The 24919-nt window shown below is 35.4% G+C and overlaps 1 protein-coding gene across 1 annotated transcript; it reads right to left on the minus strand.

Moving 5' to 3' along the window:
• Positions 1–9282: 9282 nt before the first annotated feature.
• On the minus strand, positions 9283–18764 carry LOC127970442 (uncharacterized). Its single transcript, XM_052573034.1, has 11 exons — positions 18539–18764; positions 18321–18411; positions 16976–17136; positions 16846–16902; positions 16421–16495; positions 16082–16159; positions 12685–12738; positions 12469–12516; positions 12174–12379; positions 10760–10916; positions 9283–9442 (listed from the first exon to the last, which is right to left on the minus strand). Exons 1-11 carry the CDS (start codon positions 18729–18731, stop codon positions 9339–9341), a joined length of 1224 nt encoding a protein of 407 aa, XP_052428994.1. The 5' UTR covers positions 18732–18764; the 3' UTR covers positions 9283–9338.
• Positions 18765–24919: the final 6155 nt, after the last annotated feature.

Genomic DNA, 24919 nt, shown 5'->3' on the forward strand with positions numbered 1-24919 from the left:
CTTCGGAGCCTGTTCGCGACTCGGTTGATTAAGATCGCCACTTCGGAACATGTTCGCGACTTGGTGTATTCAGATTGGCACTTCGGAGCCTGTTCGCGACTCGGTTGATTCAGATCGGCACTTCGGAGCATGTTTGTGACTCGGTTGATTCAGATCGGCACTTCGGAGCCTGTTCGCGACTCGGTTAATTCAGATCGGTACTTCGGCGCATGTTCGCGACTCGTTGATTTCAGATCGGGACTTCGGCATATGTTCGCGCCCTCAGTTGATTCAGATCGGCACATCAGAGCCTGTTCGAAACTCGGTTGATTCAGATCGGCACTTCAGAGCATGTTTGAGATTTTTTAAAATTCAAATCTGGACATCGAAGCAGGAAGTGTATGTCAAACAGGTGATAAATTAATATTTGGACTTGAGGCTTTTTTTTAACCTGTCGATTCAGTATGTACATGGACCCACACACAAAGGTCGACACACTCTAGACTTAATCATCAGTAGGGCTCTAAACTTTTCATCCATTGTTATTAAGGACATAGTGTCACAGATCGCAAGAGGCGAAGACTCAAGTGCAGGCAGATGGGAAGACTTCATTTATACATCACCAAAATAAATAAAAACACAACTGAAACCAGAGGAGCGTTCAAAGTTACGAGACATAGACTGAAGACAGATTCCAAGTGAAATGCTCTCAGACAGCAAATGCAATGAGTTTGCATCCTTCTTTTCTGAGAAGATCATAAATATCAGGAAGGCGATTAGCACATCCTCAAGTAATGCAGTTAGAAATACCAAGGGTTCACACAAAACAAGGGGAATCTGCTTTTAGTGTCTATTCCGCTCGCAGTTGGAATCAGCTTCCAAAAGAGATCTGATGTGCTAAAACACTAGTCACATTTAAATCTAGACTTAAAACTCATCTGTTTAGCTGTGCATTTATTGAATGAGCACTGTGCAATGTCCGAAATGGTTGCACTATATTTTCACTGTTTTTTTTTTAATATAAAATAATTTTGTAACCGTTTTTAAATTCATTTTAATTAAGTAAAATTTTTAATCATTATAAAAGTTTTAAAATTGCTTGTTTTATATTTGTTATAATTTTTCTTCATGATTATTTTACTTTCTTTTATGTAAAGCACTTTGAATTACCATTGTGTATTAAATGTGCTACATAAATAAACTTGCCTTGCCTAGTGTGTTAGTGGGCTTATGTGTGTGTGTTATATATATATATATATATATATATATATATATATATATATATATATATATATATATATATATATATATATATATATATATATATATATATATATATAACACACATACACACACTACCGGTCAGAGTTTGGGATCAGAATTATTTCTAATGTTTTTTTTTTTACAGGAATTTATTTTACTCATCAAGACAGCATTTATTTGATCAAAAATACTGGAAAACATGTAATATTGTGAAATATTATTAACATTTTTCTATTTTAATATACATTGTGTAATTTATTCATGTGATGTGCAGCTGTATTTTCAACATCATTCCTCCAGTCTTCAGTGTCACGTGATCTTCAGAAATCAGCATAATATGATGATTTATTATTACAATTATCAACAGTTTTGCTGATAAATATTATTTGGGAGTCTGTGATACTTTTTTTTCAGGATTCTTTGATGAATAAAAAGTTAAAAAGAAGAGCATTTATTTAAAATATAAATATTTTCTAACAATATTCACTACAGTTCAATAGTTTGGGGTCAGTAAATTTTTAGCCTTTCTTTTTTTATAAGAAATTGTATTCTTTATTAGATTTTAGAATCTTTTATTCAGGATGTGTCAAATTGATAAGAAGTGATATCAAAGATTAATATTGTTAGAAGAGATTTATATTTTGAATAAACACTGTTCTTTGAAAAAAAAATTATACATCGAAGAATCCTGAAAAAAGTATCGCAGATTCCAAAATAATATTTGGTAGCACAACTATTAATAGTTCTAATAATAAATCATCTCATTTTCATGATTTCTAAAGATCATGTGACACTGAAGACTGGAGGAACGATGCTGAAAATACAGCTGCACATCACAGAAATAAATTATATTTTAAAGGATATTAAAATATAAACCATTATTTGCTATATTTTATTTTGATAATTTTGAATTATTACTGAAATACAACCTTTTTTTTGTTTCAAACAGTTGATTGAACAATAATAAATGAAGTACCTGAAGCTGAAAATGAAATAAATGTATAATAATTAGCAAAGATGATTAATTTAGCGCTGTAAACGCTTGTGTGAGGGGCGGAGCGTCAGACGCGCGTGAGGACCAAACACAGCAGAACGGTAAGAAACTTCACTCCTCTTATTATTTCTCTTTTACTATAGCGATTTATTTTTTGATACGTGATCTGAGTCTTTCATAGAGCTGTAGAGTTATTAGAGAAATAGAGTTATTTTTTACATTCTTTGGTCGAAGTCTGTTGATTCAGATCAGCACTTCGGAGCCTGTTCGCGACTAGGTTGATTCAGATTGGCACTTCGGAGCATGTTCGCGACTAGGTTGATTCAGATCGGCACTTCGGAGCATGTTCGCGACTCGGTTGATTCAGATCGGCACTTCGGAGCATGTTCGCGACTCGGTTGATTCAGATCGGCACTTCGGAGCATGTTCGCGACTCGGTTGATTCAGATCGGCACTTCGGAGCCTGTTCTCGACTCGGTTGATTCAGATCGGCACTTCGGAGCCTGTTCGCGACTAGGTTGATTCAGATCGGCACTTCGGAGCATGTTCGCGACTCGGTTGATTCAGATAGGAACTTCGGAGCATGTTCGCGGCTTCCGTTTATTCAGATCGGCACTTTGGAGCAGGAAGTGTTTGTCAAACAGTTAATTTGTGATAAATGAATATTTGACCTGAGGCTTTTTTTTAACCTGTCAATGTGATTTTTAAATGATTTCAATGACTTTTGGATGTCAATACTTCTTGTACCTCAGTTGCATTTTTGTTTTGTTTCATGAATTGTGGATTGATTAATCAACTGAGAAATAAAGTTGAACATTGATTATCATGAACTCTTAAATAAGATGATGAAAAGAAAAGGAAATATTGCATATAAAATTATATCTAAGTATGAACTAACTTGCGCAATACAGTAAATATTCTTACTCTACCCTAAATCAGGGAAAAAATGTTTGGCTCAGTTTACAGAAAAGTGTAGGTCACACATCCTTTCATTATGATGCAACATAGTTTTCTCCTCAGATGAGTATTTAACATCTTTATTATTGTGGGGATTAGTGTGTAAGTGCTACACACACACCGGTCAGAGTTTGGGATCAGAATTATTTTTGTATGTTTTTTTTTTTTTTTTCTTACCGGAGTTTACTCATCAAAACTGCATTTATTTGATCTAAAATACAGGAAAAAAAGTGAAATATTATTATGAAGTAAAACAACATAATTTTTTATTTTAATATACATAAAAATCTATTTTATTTCTGAGATTTTCAGCATCATTCCTCCAGTCGTCAGTGTCACAGAATAATATGATGATTTATTACGTTCTGCTGAAACCGTGATACTTCTTTCAGGATTCTTTGATGAATGAAAAGCTAAAAAGAAGAGCATTTATTTAAAGATTTTTCTAACAATATTCACTACAGTTCAATAGTTTGGGGTCAGTAAATTTTTATCCTTTCTTTTTTTTATTAGAAATGGTATTCTTTATTAGATTTTAGAATCTTTTATTCAGGATGTGTTAAATTGATAAGAAGTGATCAAAAATTAATATTGTTAGAAGAGATTTATATTTTGAATAAACGCTGTTCTTTAAAAAAATTAAACATCGAAGAATCCTTAAAAAAGTATCACAGATTCCAAAATAATAATTGGTAGCACAACTATTAATAGTTCTAATAATAAATCATCACATTTTCATGACTCCTAAAGATCATGTGACACTGAAGACTGGAGGAACGATGCTGAAAATACAGCTGCACATCACAGAAATAAATTATATTTTAAAGGATATTAAAATATAAACCATTATTTTATATATTTTATTTTGATAATTTTGAATTATTACTGAAATACAACCTTTTTTTTGTTTCAAACAGTTCATTGAACAATAATAAAGGAAGCTGACAATGAAGTAAATGTATAATAATTAGCAAAGATGATTAATTTAGCGCTGTAAACGCGCGTGTGAGGGGCGGAGACGCGCCGCAAGCGTCAGACAGGGTGAAGACCAAACAGCAGAACGGTAGGAAACTTCACTCCTCTTATTATTTCTCTTTTACTATAGCGATTTATTTATAGATGCGTGATCTGAGTCTTTCATAGAGTTGTAGAGTTATTAGAGAAATAGAGTTATTTTTTACATTCTTTGGTCGAAGTTTTCAGATCGGGACTCCAGAGCCTGTTCGCAACTCTGTTGATTCAGATCAGCACTTCGGAGCTTTTTCGCGACTAGGTTGATTCAGATCGGCACTTCGGAGCTTTTTCGCGACTAGGTTGATTCAGATCGGCACTTCGGAGCCTGTTGGCGACTAGGTTGATTAAGATCGGCACTTCGGAGCATGTTCGCGACTCAGTTGATTCAGATTGGCACTTCGGAGCCTGTTCGCAACTCGGTTGATTCAGATCGGCACTTTGGAGCATGTTTGTGACTCGGTTGATTCAGATCGGCACTTCAGAGCATGTTTGAGATTTTTTTAAATTCAAATCTGGACATCGAAGCAGGAAGTGTATGTCAAACAGGTGATAAATTAATATTTGGACTTGAGGCTTTTTTTTAACCTGTCGATTCAGTATGTACATGGACCCACACACAAGGGTCGACACACTCTAGACTTAATCATCAGTAGGGCTCTAAACTTTTCATCCATTGTTATTAAGGACATAGTGTCACAGATCGCAAGAGGCGAAGACTCAAGTGCAGGCAGATGGGAAGACTTCATTTATACATCACCAAAATAAATAAAAACACAACTGAAACCAGAGGAGCGTTCAAAGTTACGAGACATAGACTGAAGACAGATTCCAAGTGAAATGCTCTCAGACAGCAAATGCAATGAGTTTGCATCCTTCTTTTCTGAGAAGATCATAAATATCAGGAAGGCGATTAGCACATCCTCAAGTAATGCAGTTAGAAATACCAAGGGTTCACACAAAACAAGGGGAATCTGCTTTTAGTGTCTATTCCGCTCGCAGTTGGAATCAGCTTCCAAAAGAGATCTGATGTGCTAAAACACTAGTCACATTTAAATCTAGACTTAAAACTCATCTGTTTAGCTGTGCATTTATTGAATGAGCACTGTGCAATGTCCGAAATGGTTGCACTATATTTTCACTGTTTTTTTTTTTATATAAAATAATTTTGTAACCGTTTTTAAATTCATTTTAATTAAGTAAAATTTTTAATCATTATAAAAGTTTTAAAATTGCTTGTTTTATATTTGTTATAATTTTTCTTTATGATTATTTTACTTTCTTTTATGTAAAGCACTTTGAATTACCATTGTGTATGAAATGTGCTACATAAATAAACTTGCCTTGCCTAGTGTGTTAGTGGGCTTATGTGTGTGTGTTATATATATATATATATATATATATATATATATATATATATATATATATATATATATATATATATATATATATATATAACACACATACACACACTATCGGTCAGAGTTTGGGATCAGAATTATTTCTAATGTTTTTTTTTACAGGAATTTATTTTACTCATCAAGACAGCATTTATTTGATCAAAAATACTGGAAAACATGTAATATTGTGAAATATTATTAACATTTTTCTATTTTAATATACATGGTGTCATTTATTCATGTGATGTGCAGCTGTATTTTCAACATCATTCCTCCAGTCTTCAGTGTCACGTGATCTTCAGAAATCAGAATCAGAAAGATTAATATTGTTAGAAGAGATTTATATTTTGAATAAACACTGTTCTTTAAAAAAAAAATTATACATCGAAGAATCCTGAAAAAAGTATCGCAGATTCCAAAATAATATTTGGTAGCACAACTATTAATAGTTCTAATAATAAATCATCACATTTTCATGATTTCTAAAGATCATGTGACACTGAAGACTGGAGGAACGATGCTGAAAATACAGCTGCACATCACAGAAATAAATTATATTTTAAAGGATATTAAAATATAAACCATTATTTGCTATATTTTATTTTGATAATTTTGAATTATTACTGAAATACAACCTTTTTTTTGTTTCAAACAGTTGTTTGAACAATAATAAATGAAGTACCTGAAGCTGAAAATGAAATAAATGTATAATAATTAGCAAAGATGATTAATTTAGCGCTGTAAACGCTTGTGTGAGGGGCGGAGCGTCAGACGCGCGTGAGGACCAAACACAGCAGAACGGTAAGAAACTTCACTCCTCTTATTATTTCTCTTTTACTATAGCGATTTATTTTTTGATACGTGATCTGAGTCTTTCATAGAGCTGTAGAGTTATTAGAGAAATATAGTTATTTTTTACATTCTTTGGTCGAAGTCTGTTGATTCAGATCAGCACTTCGGAGCCTTTTCGCGACTCGGTTGATTTAGATCGGCACTTCGGAGCCTGTTCGTGACTCCGTTGATTCAGATCGGCACTTCGGAGCATGTTCGCGACTCGGTTGATTCAGATCGGCACTTCGGAGCATGTTCGCGACTAGGTTGATTCAGATCGGCACTTCGGAGCATGTTCGCGACTCGGTTGATTCAGATCGGCACTTCGGAGCATGTTCGCGACTCGGTTGATTCAGATCGGCACTTCGGAGCCTTTTCGCGACTCGGTTGATTCAGATCGGCACTTCGGAGCCTGTTCGCGACTAGGTTGATTCAGATCGGCACTTCGGAGCATGTTCGCGACTCGGTTGATTTAGATCGGCACTTCGGAGCCTGTTCGCGACTAGGTTGATTCAGATCGGCACTTCGGAGCATGTTCGCGACTCGGTTGATTCAGATCGGCACTTCGGAGCATGTTCGCGACTCGGTTGATTCAGATCGGCACTTCGGAGCCTTTTCGCGACTCGGTTGATTTAGATCGGCACTTCGGAGCCTGTTCGCGACTAGGTTGATTCAGATCGGCACTTCGGAGCATGTTCGCGACTCGGTTGATTTAGATCGGCACTTCGGAGCCTGTTCGCGACTAGGTTGATTCAGATCGGCACTTCGGAGCATGTTCGCGACTCGGTTGATTCAGATCGGCACTTCGGAGCATGTTCGCGACTCGGTTGATTCAGATCGGCACTTCGGAGCCTTTTCGCGACTCGGTTGATTCAGATCGGCACTTCGGAGCATGTTCGCGACTCGTTTGATTCAGATCGGCACTTCGGAGCATGTTCGCGACTCGGTTGATTCAGATAGGAACTTCGGAGCCTGTTCTGGACTCGGTTGATTCAGATCGGCACTTCGGAGCCTGTTCGCGACTCGGTTGATTCAGATCGGCACTTCGGAGCATGTTCGCGACTCGGTTGATTCAGATAGGAACTTCGGAGCCTGTTCGCGACTCCGTTTATTCAGATCGGCACTTTGGAGCAGGAAGTGTTTGTCAAACAGTTAATTAGTGATAAATGAATATTTGACCTGAGGCTTTTTTTTAACCTGTCGATGTGATTTTTAAATGATTTCAATGACTTTTGGATGTCAATACTTCTTGTACCTCAGTTGCATTTTTTTTTTGTTTTATGAATTGTGGATTGATTAATCAACTGAGAAATAAAGTTGAACATTGATTATCATGAACTCTTAAATAAGATGATGAAAAGAAAAGGTAATATTGCATATAAAATTATATCTAAGTATGAACTAACTTGCGCAATACAGTAAATATTCTTACTCTACCCTAAATCAGGGAAAAAATGTTTGGCTCAGTTTACAGAAAAGTGTAGGTCACACATCCTTTCATTATGATGCAACATAGTTTTCTCCTCAGATGAGTATTTAACATCTTTATTATTGTGGGGATTAGTGTGTAAGTGCTACACACACACACCGGTCAGAGTTTGGGATCAGAATTATTTTTTTATGTTTTTTTTTTTTTTTCTTACCGGAGTTTACTCATCAAAACTGCATTTATTTGATCAAAAATACAGGAAAAAAAGTGAAATATTATTATGAAGTAAAACAACATTATTTTTTATTTTAATATACATAAAAATCTATTTTATTTCTGAGATTTTCAGCATCATTCCTCCAGTCGTCAGTGTCACAGAATAATATGATGATTTATTACGTGCTGCTGAAACCGTGATACTTCTTTCAGGATTCTTTGATGAATGAAAAGCTAAAAAGAAGAGCATTTATTTAAAGATTTTTCTAACAATATTCACTACAGTTCAATAGTTTGGGGTCAGTAAATTTTATCCTTTCTTTTTTTTATTAGAAATGGTATTCTTTATTAGATTTTAGAATCTTTTATTCAGGATGTGTTAAATTGATAAGAAGTGATATCAAAAATTAATATTGTTAGAAGAGATTTATATTTTGAATAAACGCTGTTCTTTAAAAAAAATTATACATCGAAGAATCCTTAAAAAAGTATCACAGATTCCAAAATAATAATTGGTAGCACAACTATTAATAGTTCTAATAATAAATCATCACATTTTCATGATTTCTAAAGATCATGTGACACTGAAGACTGGAGGAACGATGCTGAAAATACAGCTGCACATCACAGAAATAAATTATATTTTAAAGGATATTAAAATATAAACCATTATTTGGTATATTTTATTTTGATAATTTTGAATTATTACTGAAATACAACCTTTTTTTTGTTTCAAACAGTTGATTGAACAATAATAAATGAAGTACCTGAAGCTGACAATGAAGTAAATGTATAATAATTAGAAAAGATGATTAATTTAGCGCTGTAAACGCTTGTGTGAGGGGCGGAGCGTCAGACGCGCGTGAGGACCAAACACAGCAGAACGGTAAGAAACTTCACTCCTCTTATTATTTCTCTTTTACTATAGCGATTTATTTTTTGATACGTGATCTGAGTCTTTCATAGAGCTGTCCCAGATAGCACAGGTACGTCGCGGGGACGTCTGTCCGTCCTTCATATTTCCTTTTATTGATCACAGCTTTAGTTACACTGATTATGCATGCGTCTTCACATATGAGAAAAGTATAATAACTAACCCCAAGTATTTTCCACTCAGAATGAAAGAACACAACATGCTGTTGAATGATTTGTATCCTTTTATTAACAGTGAATGAAAATAAGCAGTCGTTTATGTTATTATTATTATTATTTTAATCCTGAACCAAACAAACAAACAAACAACAAAAAAGCAAGTTGACTAACAAGGCATTCTCCCTGGGGCCAAGCGGAGATAATCCTTAATGTGTTTTTCAGCCTCTGCTTCAGTTGGCGACGGAAGCACGGGATTCTTCATAGCTGCTCCTGCATGTTAAAAGGTAAAACTTAAATAAGTTTGACAAATAAAACTTTTTTCACTTATTGTTTAATTAAATCCTCAAAATATGTTTGTTTTAAACTGGGCTCTTATGAATTTAGACAATGATAAGCAAACTATAAAAAATGATTGCAACATCCGTCCTTCCCTAAAGCTATAATGTCTGTATCAGTATCAATTAAATTATTCATTATTCTATTAGTCATGTAAGATAAATGCATGCCGATCCAAACAAATCCATTTAAGAATTATGCATTAACTGCGCAAAATAATGTAAAATAAGACATTTATTTAGTCTTATGTCTGTTTAATTGTTCATATGATCCCGATGCGAGTTACTAGCTGAGAATGATTAGCCTGCCTTAATATTATCTAATTAATATAGATAATTGATGTGCAATTAATGTTTGTCGACTGTTTTTAATGCCACTCAGCGTGATGTAGGCTAATATAACATACAAGTAGAACGTTTCATGTCTGTGCTTTCTATTTGATTGGTCACTGTTCATTTCCAGTGGTGCTGAAATTCTGCTTCAGTCATAAAAACTTTAAACTGGTACCGGTTTCAGGTTCTTTTAGAGTGACTCCCAGATTAGTGGAGACACAGCCTGAGTTGAATATTAATAATTTTATATTAAGTCTACTTCGAAAACTGGGCTGGTCAGATTCAAGGAATCGAATCTTTTGGAGTCGACTCCTCATCAGTACTGCGCATGTGCTTACAAATCATCACATCGACGCGCACGTGGAAGTGATCGCCGCGGGAAAACTGAGGTATGTAGCTAGATTCATTTTCATTAATATGTGTGGTGTATGTTTGATTTTATATAAAGCAAATTAAACAGATAAGTATTAGCTTAATATTGACGAATAGTTGTTTCTGTGGTTTAGTCAAGTGGCGGTAACAGCTGATTTTGTGGTTCATCAACAGTTCTTCGTCACTTAGCCTAACTGTTAATCGTAAAACAAAAGTTAACATTTCTAAAACGCTCTTGTGAGTATGAAACCGCGTTTTACACTGTTAAAACGGCATGTATCTGCTGGTAGGCACATGCATAATATATAGTCCTAATCATCTGTATGAAAAGCTCACGAGGGGTAATCGTGCTTTAACGAACAACGTATGATTTTAATAATGCATTGATGCATGCATTGATTCATGCTGAAATTAACATATAAGATTAATAAATTATGTAGAAGTATTGTTAATTCTTAGTTCATGTTAACTAATGTTAACTAATGAACCTTAATTTAAAGTGTTCCTCGTACACTGTACATTGGAAAACATTTTGGACGTAATTTACCTATTAGGAGTGCTCCTATGTTTGTTTTCCTGATCCCTCGCTTTTCTCCCCTACCACACCAGTTTAGCTGTTTGGCTACAGGACCAAACACCTTGGAGCATATTCTCCATATTGTTTTCTTCAGTGTGTGTCCTCCACTGATGGATAACCTGTTCACCTTAAAAATAAAAACACATTTCAAAACATTATAGACAATGGCCAAACATTATGGTCCTGTTTCTCAGACCGAGCTGAGTAGTTACTCACAAATTGTAATCTGTTACTGATTCCAAATTACATTAGAAAATTGTAGTTAGCAATGAAATCCATTACATTACACGTTTTAAATAATGTAATCAGATGAGTTTGGTCAAAAGTAATCTAAAAGTAGTCTATCAAATTTAAATAGGATAATTAAAGTACCATATGACATAAAAATACAAAGAGTAAGTAAATATATTTTAATTGTTGTTATTTATAGCATGAAATGCATTAAATAATATATTATGTCAAGTTTTCTCAAACTGGTGTTTGTGAATGAACTGTAGGAGGCTTGTGAGTTCAATTAATGAGAAGCTAATAATTATTTAAATCACAAAAAGATTTTAAATTAAAATAAAGCATTTAAAAAAAAAAAGTTTAATTTGTTTACCTGCATGTCATGTGACCATAACCAGTGTCGCAGAACCAAAGAACATAGAAATGTGACAATTATTAAAAATATATATATTTAAAAATTTCATGAGTACTTTTAAATAAATATATTAGGTGATCAGACGACAAAAAAAAAGTTTGTAAAAATCAATGTGTTGATGCAGATGCTATGTTCTTAAACATTAAATTATTTTAAATCCAGTGATCAAACGCTGCCACCTGACTAACGACGGGTCTCTGTGTGAATATCCACAAAACCTGAAGACTTTCTGAATGTATATAAGCAGCCTTCTATTTTAGAAAGGAAAATTAAAAAAATTAAAAAGCGAAATTAGGAGGGGGGGGGGGGTAATAGAATAATCTATTACTATATTGTAAATATTTAATCATGTAATCCATAAAAAGTAACTGTAGTCTGATTATGAGTTTTATAAAATGTAATTTTATATAATTACAAGTTCTTTATTTACTAGAATCTGTGTACGTAATCCAGATTGCATGTAATCAGTTACTACTGAGCTCAGAACAGGGATTAGTTTAAATCAGGACTATAGGTCCTAGTTTTGCTTTTATAAAAATGCTGCATGTGTGCATCTTGAGATGAAACAATGGCACTGACATATTGTACGAAATGTTATTGCAAGTTATTTTGAGTTAAGACAGCTCACACATGCATTTTAGTCTGGGACTAGCCTTAAGCCTGGTCTGTGAAACCGGGTATATAATAGATATTATTTACTTCATTGCAACTGTTAAACCTTCAAATGTCAATGATTTTTACCATCTTTTGCATCATTGCTTTCTCTGATAATTTTCTTTCCAGTTTGTCTAGTTCCTCCATGGTTGTGAGAGGAAAGACCTCATCCTCGCTGTCCACCACTGGAGCACTGGAACGGTTGTTTGCTGCAAGGGACTGGACCACTGAAGTCAGATGATTGATCTTCATGTCCAGTTCATTAAGTGCCTCCAGAATTGTCCTCTCAACAGCTGCAACACAGTAAGTTTATCTGGGAGAGTATTTTAATTGAACTATAAGATGTATAATTTTACAAATTTAGCACTTCAGTTTAACGTACGTGTACATTGATTAGTGATGCAGCTCCATCGTCTCACACCAGAAGCACCTGCAAGCACATAAAGCTCTTAAATGTGATTAAACTAACACGTCATGAAAAATTTAGTTTCTGAAGATATGGCTACATGCTTAAAGCCTTAGGCTGATGATACACATACTTTTTGAGCAACGATGCTGTCAACAGGTAAAAAAAAAAAAAAAATTACAAATGACTTACTATTTGTTCTTGGCTGGTGGGTACTTGAGGATCTTTGTTCAGAGATTGTGTTCACTGATGGATTGTACAGAAAATGTAATGTTAATAAACCTAGTGTTATTAATTTGCAGTGTATGTGTTTATGAATGTTCTTTTACCTTGAAAGTTAAATGGTTGTTCACCCCAAGCATCATCTTGCTCATTTTCATTGGACAAGCTCCCTGGAACAGCTGGAGTTAAGAAAGGTGAAGTTGGTAAGTTGTATTTGCTACATTGTGTTACATCCTAAGATGTATGTTATTGTTGCTGTTAACACTGTGTGTTAACTCCATATGTAACTGTGCTTCATTGATGCTTGACATCCTGTTGGGAGTTGTAGTTTTTGTTGGTTTTCCTCTGTTCCTCCCTGTCCTCTCACAGGAGACCTAATTGATGTCACCTGTTCCTCGTCAGAGCTGTGGAGAGGAGCTTGTATTTAAACAGAGGGAACGGACACAACACCAGAGAGAGTTTGGCTTGTCTGTTTTTCCCAGTTGGTGGTTTAAGCAGTGGTGCTGCTTTAAGAAAGCCTGTTGTATTTGATTACTATTGTGTGATCAGGGCCTGTAGTGTATCTTCAAGACAGCCTGTTGTACTGGCTGTAGTGATTAGAAATTGTTTTCTTTTTATTCTTTTGCCTGCAGACGCAGTAAGGAGGTGGGTGCCACTTTTATTTTATCAACTTATGCTTTTCTCCTGGTTTTGTGGAATAGTGAGGAAGTCAGGGAAGAGACATGTTGTTGATTTTGATGTTTTGTTTGCTAGGTAAGTTAGATTACTTTGTTTTCAGTTAGCATCCCCTTTTTGTTTGTTATTTTGGCCTTAACCCCCTCCTGAAGCTACAAGCGTCTTATTCTTTCTTTTTGAATTATCCATATTGTTAAACCTCTAATTTTCCCTTCCCCTTTAATGCTGTACAAAGACTTTACATTGTAAATAAAATCTTGAAGAGTTTCCATGAGTTTGAGTGCTGGGATTACGGATAGTCAACTCTCTCTCACTATTTTGTTTGCAAGTTCACCGACATAATTGTTCATTTTTCATAAATAGCATATGTTACTCCCCTTGTCACCCCTAGACACAGAGGGGGACGTAACAATTGACAGTGCATGACACTGATACAATATGGGCTAGATTTACTAACAGCTTGCACCAGCACAAACCTTCTTTTGGTGTTAAAATAGTACTGTCAGGATTTACTAAAGAGGCGCAGTAAAGTATTAATGCTGAAAAGATGTGGACAGTTGTTTTTGCATTTAACCTTGAATATGCATTTGTAGTAGTTTTCCTTTGAGACACAAAATTTATGGGAGGTGAGTATTAAGATGAATAACGCAATGATTTAATAACATTTGTGCTCTTCAAATTATTTTTATTTGCTATATTTTTAATGCCCAAAAAGGCACTTCTTAAAGCAGGCGGTAATTTGCGCTGCACTTGGTAGATTGCACTGGTTATTGTGGGAATGATCTGGCTTCGTCTGTTCTGTAAAGGTTGCATTGTCAGGAAATCGCACGCATAATTTTCCCTCCCATCGGCAAATTTATGGAATTGTGCTCTAATGCTAATTTGGCCTGTTTAGTAAATCTGGCTCAAGGGCTCCTAAAGGGGTCATATAATGTGATTTCTATTTTTCCTTTTCTTCAGTGTGTTATGTAGGTATTTGTACATGTATAAGATCTACAGAGTTACAAAGCTTAAAGTCTCCCACTAAAGGATTTATTCAATCTAAAAGATAAGGCTGATCCAGACCATGCTAAACGGCTCATTCAAACATGCCCCTACACATCTAAGTCAAGATGTGGAAATATTTGCGTAATGCCGCCCAAATGTTCACTCAAAAAAAAAGGTGTGGTTTCAGGAACCGCAGTTAGTGTTAAAGCAGTCATGTCAGGGAGATGCTTTGTGTTTCGAAGCAAAAGCACTTTGTGGCCTTCCGAAAGTATATGCAATGAGGAATCATTGTTAAGATTTATTTACAACAGAACAGCCCAGATGTTCAAATTTGTACAACACATTTAATGGATGACAGTTTTGTGAACCTAGGAGAGTACAAGGCTGGCTGTGCGCTATTTAAAAAAAAAAAAAAAAAAAGGTAAATTCCGACTTTGCTATGACAATCTTTGCAACGATTGTATTGTAAAATGCGGTACATAAATAAACTTGAATTGAATCTGGTGCTTATTCTGAATCAGCTACTTAAGTATGTTTTCTTAATAGTTTAAGTGTTTGCTATTGACTGTTCAAATGCAGAGTTTTGCGCAGCGTAGAGTAACATGTTGTGTGATTACGTGTGTGTGTGAGGGTAACATCACAGCAGAGTAAACAGACTGTCAGAAATCATAGCACATAAGCTGTCTTAACCGTGGCTTGTGTACTGCATCATCACTGTGTCTGTCACGCGACTCTGTTCCCCTTTCGGGCTTGAACTGATGGTAAAACGAAGGACATTATTAACAGTCTTGATATTTACTTTGAAAGATGAAGCTTGCAATTATGGAAAGGGGCGTTGCATTTCCGACGAGTGCTTGCGATGTTCGCCCAATAACAATGCATTGGGTCAGTTGGCCATTCAGAGCAGCCTGTGCTTGACGGAAGGAGGGACTTTGTTGAAAATTACGTTTCTGAGAGAGGCGGGACATAGAGGAACTACAATAATGTACAGTATTTGAAAAATGTTTTTTTTTTCAAAATTAAAGCATGTCAACATTCTGTTACACCAAATATACAAAATAATGGTCTTTAAAATAGCATATGACCCCTTTTAGTGATACCCTAGTAATGACTGAAATTGACTTTTTTTATTTTTTTTACTTTGCATTCTTCCTTGTTGTGTGGTTGAAGGTCTTTGGTCTTGAGAGAGTCTTAAGGCAGAGAATTTGTTCTCTAATTAGAAAAAGTGAAAAAAACTGCATTAGGTTGTGTTAGGCCATGACTCATTTGCAATTGTGTTTTTGATTTCCTCCATATACTAATTAATGTTTTTTACCTTGAGTGATAGATGGGTGTTCTTCCCAAGTTTCCAGCTGGCGGTCTGAATGAGAGAAGCTCATTGACATTACAAAAGGTACTCATTCTGCTGCTTCAACTGAATTGTGCTCTCTATTTCTTTGTATTTTAGCTTATGTAGCTTTAAATTTTTTGCTTTAAACAAGCACATTTTCTATAGTAAACCTAGATGAAATCCTACAGTATTTACCAAAAGTGAGTCATACAACTTACGCTGTGTTCTTTCTTGCTTGGAACTTGAAGTTCTCAGCAAAGAAAATGCATTCTCTGACAGATTGTACATAACATGCTGAATTACCTTATGTGTGTACAGTAATTGTCCTTTTTGTTTTCTTTTACCAAATACTAATTGTTTTTTTGTTTTTTTTACCTTGAATGTCAGGTAAGTGTTCACCCCAATGATCTTGTGGCTCATCTGCCTGGGAGAAGCTCACGGGAACATCTGGAGCTGACAATGATGGAACTGGTAAATTTAAATAATTTTACATGACACATTCATTTTAATGGCTGGTTTTTATTCATTAAAGGAATAAAAATATGATCAGAAAATCAACTTGAATAATAAGTTTACAAACTGCATGTCATCTATTTATTCAGCAATCAGAAACTTGACCCACCCTGTTATGGAGTCAGGCTTTTGAGTTGTCATAAATGCTGTGAATTTACAGCTTTTACATTGTGTTTACAGTACTCAATTAGAGCCTGTTACCTCGACAGCTGGGGAAAGTCTCAAAACGGGCCTGCTCTGGCTTCTCCATGGCCCTTTGGTGGTGATTAACAAATGCTGTTGAAAGAATTGGTATGTAGATGTTATGTCTGCCTCACAAAACAAGATTTTGTACTACACAAAGCCTTACTAAAGCTTGAGATTGCTATCACTTCTAATTGGCAACCAAATGTTTATTATTAAATCATCATTAGTATGTAAATCCTCAAGTTATGAATGTAATGATAGTAGTTCTGTCCAAACTGTTAAAACAGCAACAGAATTGGGTGAAGCTGAAAAAGAAAAGTGATGTAAACCAACAAATCACGAGAGCCTGTGCTATACATTGATCTTACCATGGCTAAGGAACATTCTTGAGCATGGAACAAAACATCCACAAATATCAGTTTTCTCAATTTAAAACTCACAATTGCTGAAAGAGTTCACTGCTTTGCTTGTTGTAAGCAGAGGTCGTACAACAGGACCTGAAAAAGAATAGCACTCAGCAGTCACACACTATTATGCCTTAGTCATTTAACTGTTTTATTGTATTTTTACCTTTTGTCTTGATGTATTTTAGAGGTGCTGGAGGTTTTGGTGCAGGCGGGACTTTTGGTGCGGGTTGGATTTTTGGTGTAGGTGGATTTTTGTCTCTATTCATTTTAACTTTTTTGTTGGGGGTTTCATGAAGCTCATCATCTGATGAGAATGTTTTCTTTCTAAGAGCAAAATCAGGGAATTAGATTATTTTACAAAAATGGATTATATAGGTAATAAACTAGCATGTTTGTCAATTTAAAAAAAATCAAAAACAAAAAAAATGCAACAAATACAGTGTAATTTCCTTTTCCAATTCATACTCCAAAAAGGGTGCATACTACTTTCTGTGGTCTATATACAGGTTTTCTGACACCGTACAATAACCCAGGAAGGTTAGGAAAAGGCCAAAATATATATAAAAAAGCTCTTCTTACGTGAATGTGGCAAAAAAATTGGCAAAATTGACCCTTTGCAGAAAGTTTGATTGACATGCAGGCTGACCAATCATATCGCAAAATCAGTGATTTTAGTCCGACAATTAAACCAGACCGGAGATAAATGACCGGATTAACGTTGGTGGACTAAAATAATTTTAGTATAGACTTTGTTAAATAGGGGTGCACGATATATATCGGCCGATGATTAATGCACATCTCTTCAGTAAAGCTGGTTCTCTAATCGGCGGTAAATTTCATCAGTAGCGTGATTTCACATAGAGCAGCTATTACTACACAGAGCCATGGTTCACAGACAAGCTGCGCAAATCCAAGTTCATTATATGCTAGGATTTGCACAGCATGTCTGTGATCAACGGCTCTGTGTAGTAACAGCTGCTCTATGTGAAATCACGCACCTGATGGAATTAGAATATTTATGTTTGTTCACATTTGTTTCTTTGTGTGTGCTGTTGCGCTTATAGTTTTGATTTCTCCACGAGTCAGACAGGCTGTACGAGCCTCAACTTATGTGACCTTAATCAGAGTTTACACTAAAAGTAATACAATCAGAGTCATTCTAGCCAAAGTTTCCATGCTGCCCTAGTTATTGTTTATTCAAATTTTAATGAGGTTAATTGTCCTGTCGGTCAAGTACAATTCTTTCACTTGCCCCTTCACAAAATCCACTTGTCCCGGACAAGCTGAAAAGCGTTAATGTCGAGCCCTGCATTAGAAACTGAACATGGCTGGTTACTAATTGTGAGTGAAAAGGTAGGGCTGAATTCAAGATTATAAGTAAATAACTTAAATTTATCTATGTTACTCACATAAACTTTCTATAGTTTCAGAAGACTGAATATTACTGTTTGTTGAAATTACTTTTCAATGTATCTTTTTAAAGTCAAATATGTATTTTTACAACTTACTTGTGAATTCTTTTTATAGAATTTTCAGATTCTGAGATGTCAGAAGTGTAGCATGCCCTTTTCCATTTTTTGGAAATGTTGTCAAATGATGCTGAAATTATCAAAGTATGTGTTCTTACAAACTTAATTCATGAAAACATTAAGCTGTGGAATATCATGTATTAGTAATTTTGTCATCTGTTTTAATGTTTATTTAAAGTGTATTTTAACTCGCTTACCCGACTCATGTAGAATTCTGGCCTGATGCTTGGTCCAACCCTTATCTGGCTGTGGTGCCTCCATCAACCTGACGCTCTTTAGTAACCGGTCCAAGTCTTTGTATGGAGGCCACCATGAGTGGCCATCTGAGTACCAGGACTTTGCTACAGGACCGGTACTCCCTTCTCCGACGAACTCCACTATCAGGTACATGTTCTTTTTGTTGTTGTTTTATTTTATCTGGAACAACCTAAAGCCCCATAAAGTGTAACGGTTCTTATTACATTTCAGTTGTTCATATGCATGATTCAGTTACCCAAAATAAAAGTAGCAAGTCCAAAAAAAAAAAAAAAAAAAAAAAAATTAGTGTGTGTGTAAAAGAGGGACTGAAACAAAATTACGGTCATAAGGAACTAAGAAAGCTTTCGCCTCAATGTTCTCAAACTTGCAGAAATGTGTTGGTCCTGAGATGCCATCAACTAGATGAATACCAAGTTCTGAGGATGGAAGGGGATAATCAAAAAAAGGTTCATGATTGTTGAAGGTAGTGTAGGCCACGTAAATGTCATCCTTCGCTGAAATTATATTTTGCAGCTTTGCAACTTTCCCATCAATGTAAACATAACTGTTGGCCTGGTCCAGTTTAAGAGTGTAAGAGCAGGTTTTTATTTCTTTGTACTGTGAAGATCCATGAAAACATTCAGGTAGAGGGCCAGCCGTGTGTTGTTTTCTGAGCATTGGTGGGTTGTTTTTCTCCTTTTTTTTGCTGCAGCTTTGCATTTCTGAGAACCTTCTCACAATCTGACTCAGAGGACATGTAGGTTTCCGCAGGAGTCTTTTCAGCTTGTTAAGGTGATCCTCATACTGGAAAGCACTGAAGTTGTCGAGGACACCATGGTGTTTTGCATCTTCTGCAAGATGTACAAGACAGTGGACGTTGTAGGACAGGAATTTGGGGCCGTATAGCTGTCCAAAGTGTGTGACAAAAAGTCGCAGAATATCATTGGCATAGTCGATGTGATCACCAATTAGGCTGTTATTGCACAAGATGAAGATTCCCACAAAAGCAGGAGGAAGTTTTTGTATACCTCCGTGCTGAGTAGGTCTTTCAACATAACAGGGCCTGTGTACAATAAAAACTGTCTAAACTCAGTCGCCTTCCAACGATCTATTTCCCTCACTGCCCTTGGTTTGCGCGCAAATTCCATAGGTACATTTTTTTTGGCACCAACCTTTCTGTCAGCACAGTGGCTTGAAATCCTGACAGCCTGCAAGTTAGAGGACCCAGTCGAAGCCACAAGTGGAGAAGCCGCCTCATGACACCAAGGCACACAAGGTGCATGTAATCAAGGGGGAATCCAGAGACCATATCCAAGGATGTTTCTTCTAGTGGTGAGATGCCATGGTGGTGATCTGGATCAGTCTTATTTCTGAAGTTGTCATCATTTCTAAGAGGCATATCATTTCTAGGGAATGTCATCCTGTTCTCCAGGTGCACACCATCCTGAGTGCACTTTTCGCATCCATGGTAGCCTGCATGGCCCTTCACTTTTTTCAGAAAAGCATGTGCAGGTGCGTCGCAAATCATTGAGGTAAGCTGTAAAGTTAACTTTGAGTCCTTCAAATTCAAAACCATGACTTAAGTCTTTTATTTCACAGATGAAGTCTTCAAGATACTCATCCAGTGAGCTTGGTTTACTATCACCACAAAACAAACCTATTGTCACAGGTTCCTCCTGCACCAAATGTTGCACAGTTACAAGAATGGGCCAGAATTGAGTTGATGAACTCTTGTAGAGAGGCAGACCATCGATGCTCACCTGGAGCTTCAAATTGCTCACATTCCGCAAAATGTCCATGTTGTTGTAGAGTACACCTGAAATGGATTCCAGTAGACCAAAATGATAGTACTGGCCACCAGCCTTGTTTTGGCAGATTCAGATCATGCTTGCGGAGGATATTAAGTAATGCATTTAGTGCCACCTGTGTTATTTGTTGTTCTGTTGCCCAGGTTGCCAAGTCATCATTGAGGGAATTTGGATGCAGTTCAGAATCTGTGTCTGAGTCTGTGTCAGATTCACTGCTATGTGAAGCACTTGCCATGGTGACACATTCAGGCTCATCAATATGGGACAAACCTTCCATAAAGTCATTGTTGTCATCAGCGATGCTGCTTGTGTCACTGTTCATGCCACCATACTGTTCCATGTTCCATGATGATGGTAGTGATGCTTCCATTGACTGGAGTTGTTTGTCCACCTTAGCCTTGGCTTTTCTTCGCAATGTCCAGTAAGATGTTTTTTTGCAATCCATGGTACTGTGATATTAACACACACAGAAAATGCAGTGCACTAACCTGATAAGCCAAATGCAGTGGTTCTCAACTCAAATTTTGGAAGACACTTGCATTGCACATTTTGGATGTCTTTTACATGTGGTTTAACTCATCATATAATAGAATCCCCTTAACCCAACAGAGCATGCTAGATGAGACGGACATCCAGAATGTGTAGTGTTATAGGTCCCCAAGATTGGAATTCAGAACCAATGTCTAATATGCGTGACAATGCGTAATGTCTAATAATTCTGTCACAATAAATACACATACCTTGGTTTTGATCAAGTGTGAACTGTTAACGTTGTTGAGTGAGTGTGGTTGACTGTAGAGAACTTTCTGTAATTGGGGAAGCAATATAACAGGTAATGTCAGTTTTGTCGTTGTGTTTAAAGTATTGGATCTAAATGTTTGCCTGGAAATAGCATCCAAAAGCTTAATAAATATGTGTGGTCACTTATTTTAGATAGTTTATCCATTTAATTCAACTAGTTGAAATTTTTTCTCTAATTCCAACCAGATGATAATTGTTGGATGAGGGTTGGAACTAAACTCGTAAGAATGGCTAAAATGTCAATATGAATGTAAAAATATAAATTTCATCTGACCAAAATTTAATGACATGAGTAGGGATATACCGGTATCAGATTTTCATGTTGCGATTTAATTACTAATGCTTTATCACAGTATACGGTATTATCACAATATTGAAATTTAGTATAAAAAAATGGTTATAATGAAGTATAACAGGTTTAATAACTTTTTTCGTAAAAAGAAAAAAAAACGGAATATTTAAATAAAAATACAATAAAGCAATACAGAAAAATATATAAAGTTAAGGTTTTACACAGATTAAAGTGCAAAAGAACTATAAAGACCAATAGGTATTCCGGTTACACTTTATTTTACAGTACGTGTTATAACACGTACTTATAGTGTACTTAAATTGTATTTATCTAAGAAAGTTAGTAATTAGTAAAGCTGGTAATACAAGGTAACTACATGGGGTAGGGTTAGGTTTAGGGGTAGGTTCAGGATTAGTACCTAGTTATTACATAGTTATTGTAATTACTATAATAAGTACATAGTATGTACATGAGGAACAGGACTGTAAAATCAAGTGCTACTGGTATTACTTTACAATAAGACCTCATTAGTTAACCTTAGTTACTGCATTAACATTCACAATAAGCAATAGCTACATTTGCTACAGAAGTTATTAATCTTTGTTAAAAAAGTACAAGTCTTAGTTCATGTTAGCTCATTAAATGACACAGTTGCAACTTTAGATTTTAACACTGTGTTATTAAATATTGGAATACCTAAGATCAATGAATGTTCAGAAGAAATTTTCATTGGCAGTTTGTTACCTAATGAAGCCCTAATGTAAAGTGTAAACAAACAACAAAGAATCAAAACACTTTGAAACAATATCTAGGGCATGTTGCAGTCCTGATTAAAATGTAAAAAAAACGTTTGAAATTAATGGCCTATTAAGTCTAAATATTTAAGTATTTGGTGCTGTGTTGAGCACCACAGCGAATACACAAATATAAATAGTTATTGAAATCTACTTAAATACGTTTTTTGAAAGTAGTGCAGCTGCTTTATTTTGGGGGTTTCCAGGGTAAGGGCTGCGTTTTCTGCAGTTTAGCGCCATCTGCTGTCAGCATGAATGTGCTTTCGTTCGAGTGTTCCTCATGAGCTTCTCATGTGTGCTTGTTTACATCAGAGCACACACATACAGTGGTGTTGTGCATTTTGACCAGTTGATGGGAAAAGTATTCTTAAAATGCATCCCGAATTCGGAATAATTTGTAATATAATTATTCACAGTATTTAGAAGTGCCCATGATAACAATATTATGCATATTAATTACTGTGATATATTGCATTACCGAATACTGGCACATGTCTAGTCATGAGACAGTGAGTGTCATCCGAACAAATTTTTAAAGATATTTTTTAAGATTGACCCAGAATAATAGTAAATAATCTTTTATAGTTATGTATATACAAAATTGTTTCTGCTACCAAGATATGATGGTTTAAGTGGTGGAGTTTGAATCCAGTGGTGCCTTGTTCATTTGTTTTTCTTTAATCATCCAAAGGACTTATAACAATAAATAGAAACAGGATAAAAACTACTTTAAAACAATTAACAAATATTTGTACAAAAAAATTCTAGCCATAATATAATTGTTTTATTGACTAAAAAAATAAAGGAGGGGCCGTTTCTGTCCATGAATGTTCTTTCTCCATCTTTTGCCTAAATTGACTCTAAAAAGAAGATTATGGGAAAAGCAGATCTCCTTAATATTCATTAACTCATTAGCATACCTCTTCTTAGTTAAAATATTATTTAGAATACCAGTAATTCTATTTTCACTAGTTGCATGGGCAATTCCTGATATCAACTTCAATGCAACTGTAATGTTCCCAGGTCCAGAAACGTAGTAAGGACATCAATAAAACAGACCATGTGACATCAGTGGCTCAACTTCAGTTTTATGAAGGTACGAGAATACTTTTTGAGCACAAAGATAACAGAAATAACAATTTATTTCAACTGCTATTCTTCCCGAGTTACGTCTTCTGCCATTTTGGAGAGTTTCATCGAAAAATCTTAATTTGTGTTTCGAAAATAGAAATGACGTGGAGGTTGAGTAATTAATGACAGATTTAAAATTTTTGGGTGAACTATCCCTTTAAAAATGTGAATTCCTGGTATCAAAAATCAATTGTTATGATGAAACTGGCAAATCAGAGATCAGAGACTAGCAGGATGCTAGTATTTATGTATGTAAGAATCTCTTTAATGTCTTCATTAAGACATTACTAACATGCTGCATGATGTTGTAATTGATCTAAACCCAAATACTGAGTGGTCATTTAAAATATATACTTACAAAGTCAAAGATGTTTTCAAGATGTGGCTCTTAAAAGAGCCGTTGTGGTGTATGTAGCTGCTGTAGACAAAAAAGAAGAACGCATAGGAGTGAGATATGTCTGTACACATTAAAATGTTTTCACTTTCATCAGTGGTTATTGATTAATTAGGATGTTATGATGAATCTGGCAAATCAGATGCACGATGCTAGTTTTGTTTCCATTTCATTCATACATGCATTTAATAATTTTTTTATTTTTATTCCTTTATGTATTCCTTTAATGTCTTCATTAAGACATTACTAACATGCTGTATGATGTTTTTGTAATTGATCTAAACCCAAATACCGAGTGGTCATTTAAAATATATACTTACAAAGTCAAAGATGTTCTCAAGATGTGGCTCTTAAAAGAGCCGTTGTGGTGTATGTAGCTACTGTAGACAAACAAGAAAAGAGAGAAAAAGAACAACGCATACGAGTGAGATATGTCTCTGTACACATTATGTTTTCACTTTCATCAGTGATTATTGATTAAACATGTTGTGATAAATCTGGCAAATAAGAAATGGCGTTGACTCCACTTACAACAATAAGACGGCAATCGACACTGAAAAAGAGAGAAGATAATTAATTTCACTGTCTATTAAATCCCAAAGTTTATAGTTTCTGATGGATATGTATAATATTATTTGATAAAGCATGATAAGAAGAAGAATGCAGAGCAATGTTTCTGATGAGACCTTACAGCCCACTAACAAATAAGCCAAAGTAAAAATGCATTTTCATTCTTGAGAATCACCGATTTCTATAAAGGTGTCAAGGCTTATGAGTTTTATCTCTCTCTCTCTCTCTGTCTGTCTCTCTCTCGCTCTCTCTCTAAGTGCACGCGCCAGCGTGTGTTAGAGAAAGCGTTTACGCGCTCGCGGTTAAACCTGACAACGCACTACTTTCCATACAATTAGTAGCGGAGAAAATGCTTCAGTAAAGAAATATTATTTGCAGTTTGCTCTGACAGATGCTTTGACAGATGTGTGTGGACCTGAGTCATGTTTCTCCAGAGCACAACTTACATTTGATGGTAGAGTCCTTGTCTAATTTTGGAAATAATTGAAGAGAATAGGAGTGCAATGATTCTGACTACAATTTACGTTGTACTAAAATACTTATTTTAAATG

Source organism: Carassius gibelio, chromosome B13 (genome assembly GCF_023724105.1).
Source record: "Carassius gibelio isolate Cgi1373 ecotype wild population from Czech Republic chromosome B13, carGib1.2-hapl.c, whole genome shotgun sequence".
Lineage (NCBI taxonomy): Eukaryota > Metazoa > Chordata > Actinopteri > Cypriniformes > Cyprinidae > Carassius > Carassius gibelio.

What these genes read in the sequence shown, in the direction of transcription:
- LOC127970442 (XM_052573034.1), bottom strand. Translation starts at nt 18,731, where the DNA reads ATGTACCTGATAGTGGAGTTCGTCGGAGAAGGGAGTACCGGTCCTGTA. An exon ending in CAGAATTCTACATGAGTCGG is followed by an intron (nt 18,412 to 18,538) that starts GTAAGCGAGTTA and finishes TGATAATTTCAG; the next exon opens with CATCATTTGACAACATTTCC. An exon ending in AAAATACATCAAGACAAAAG is followed by an intron (nt 16,903 to 16,975) that starts GTAAAAATACAA and finishes ATTCTTTTTCAG; the next exon opens with GTCCTGTTGTACGACCTCTG.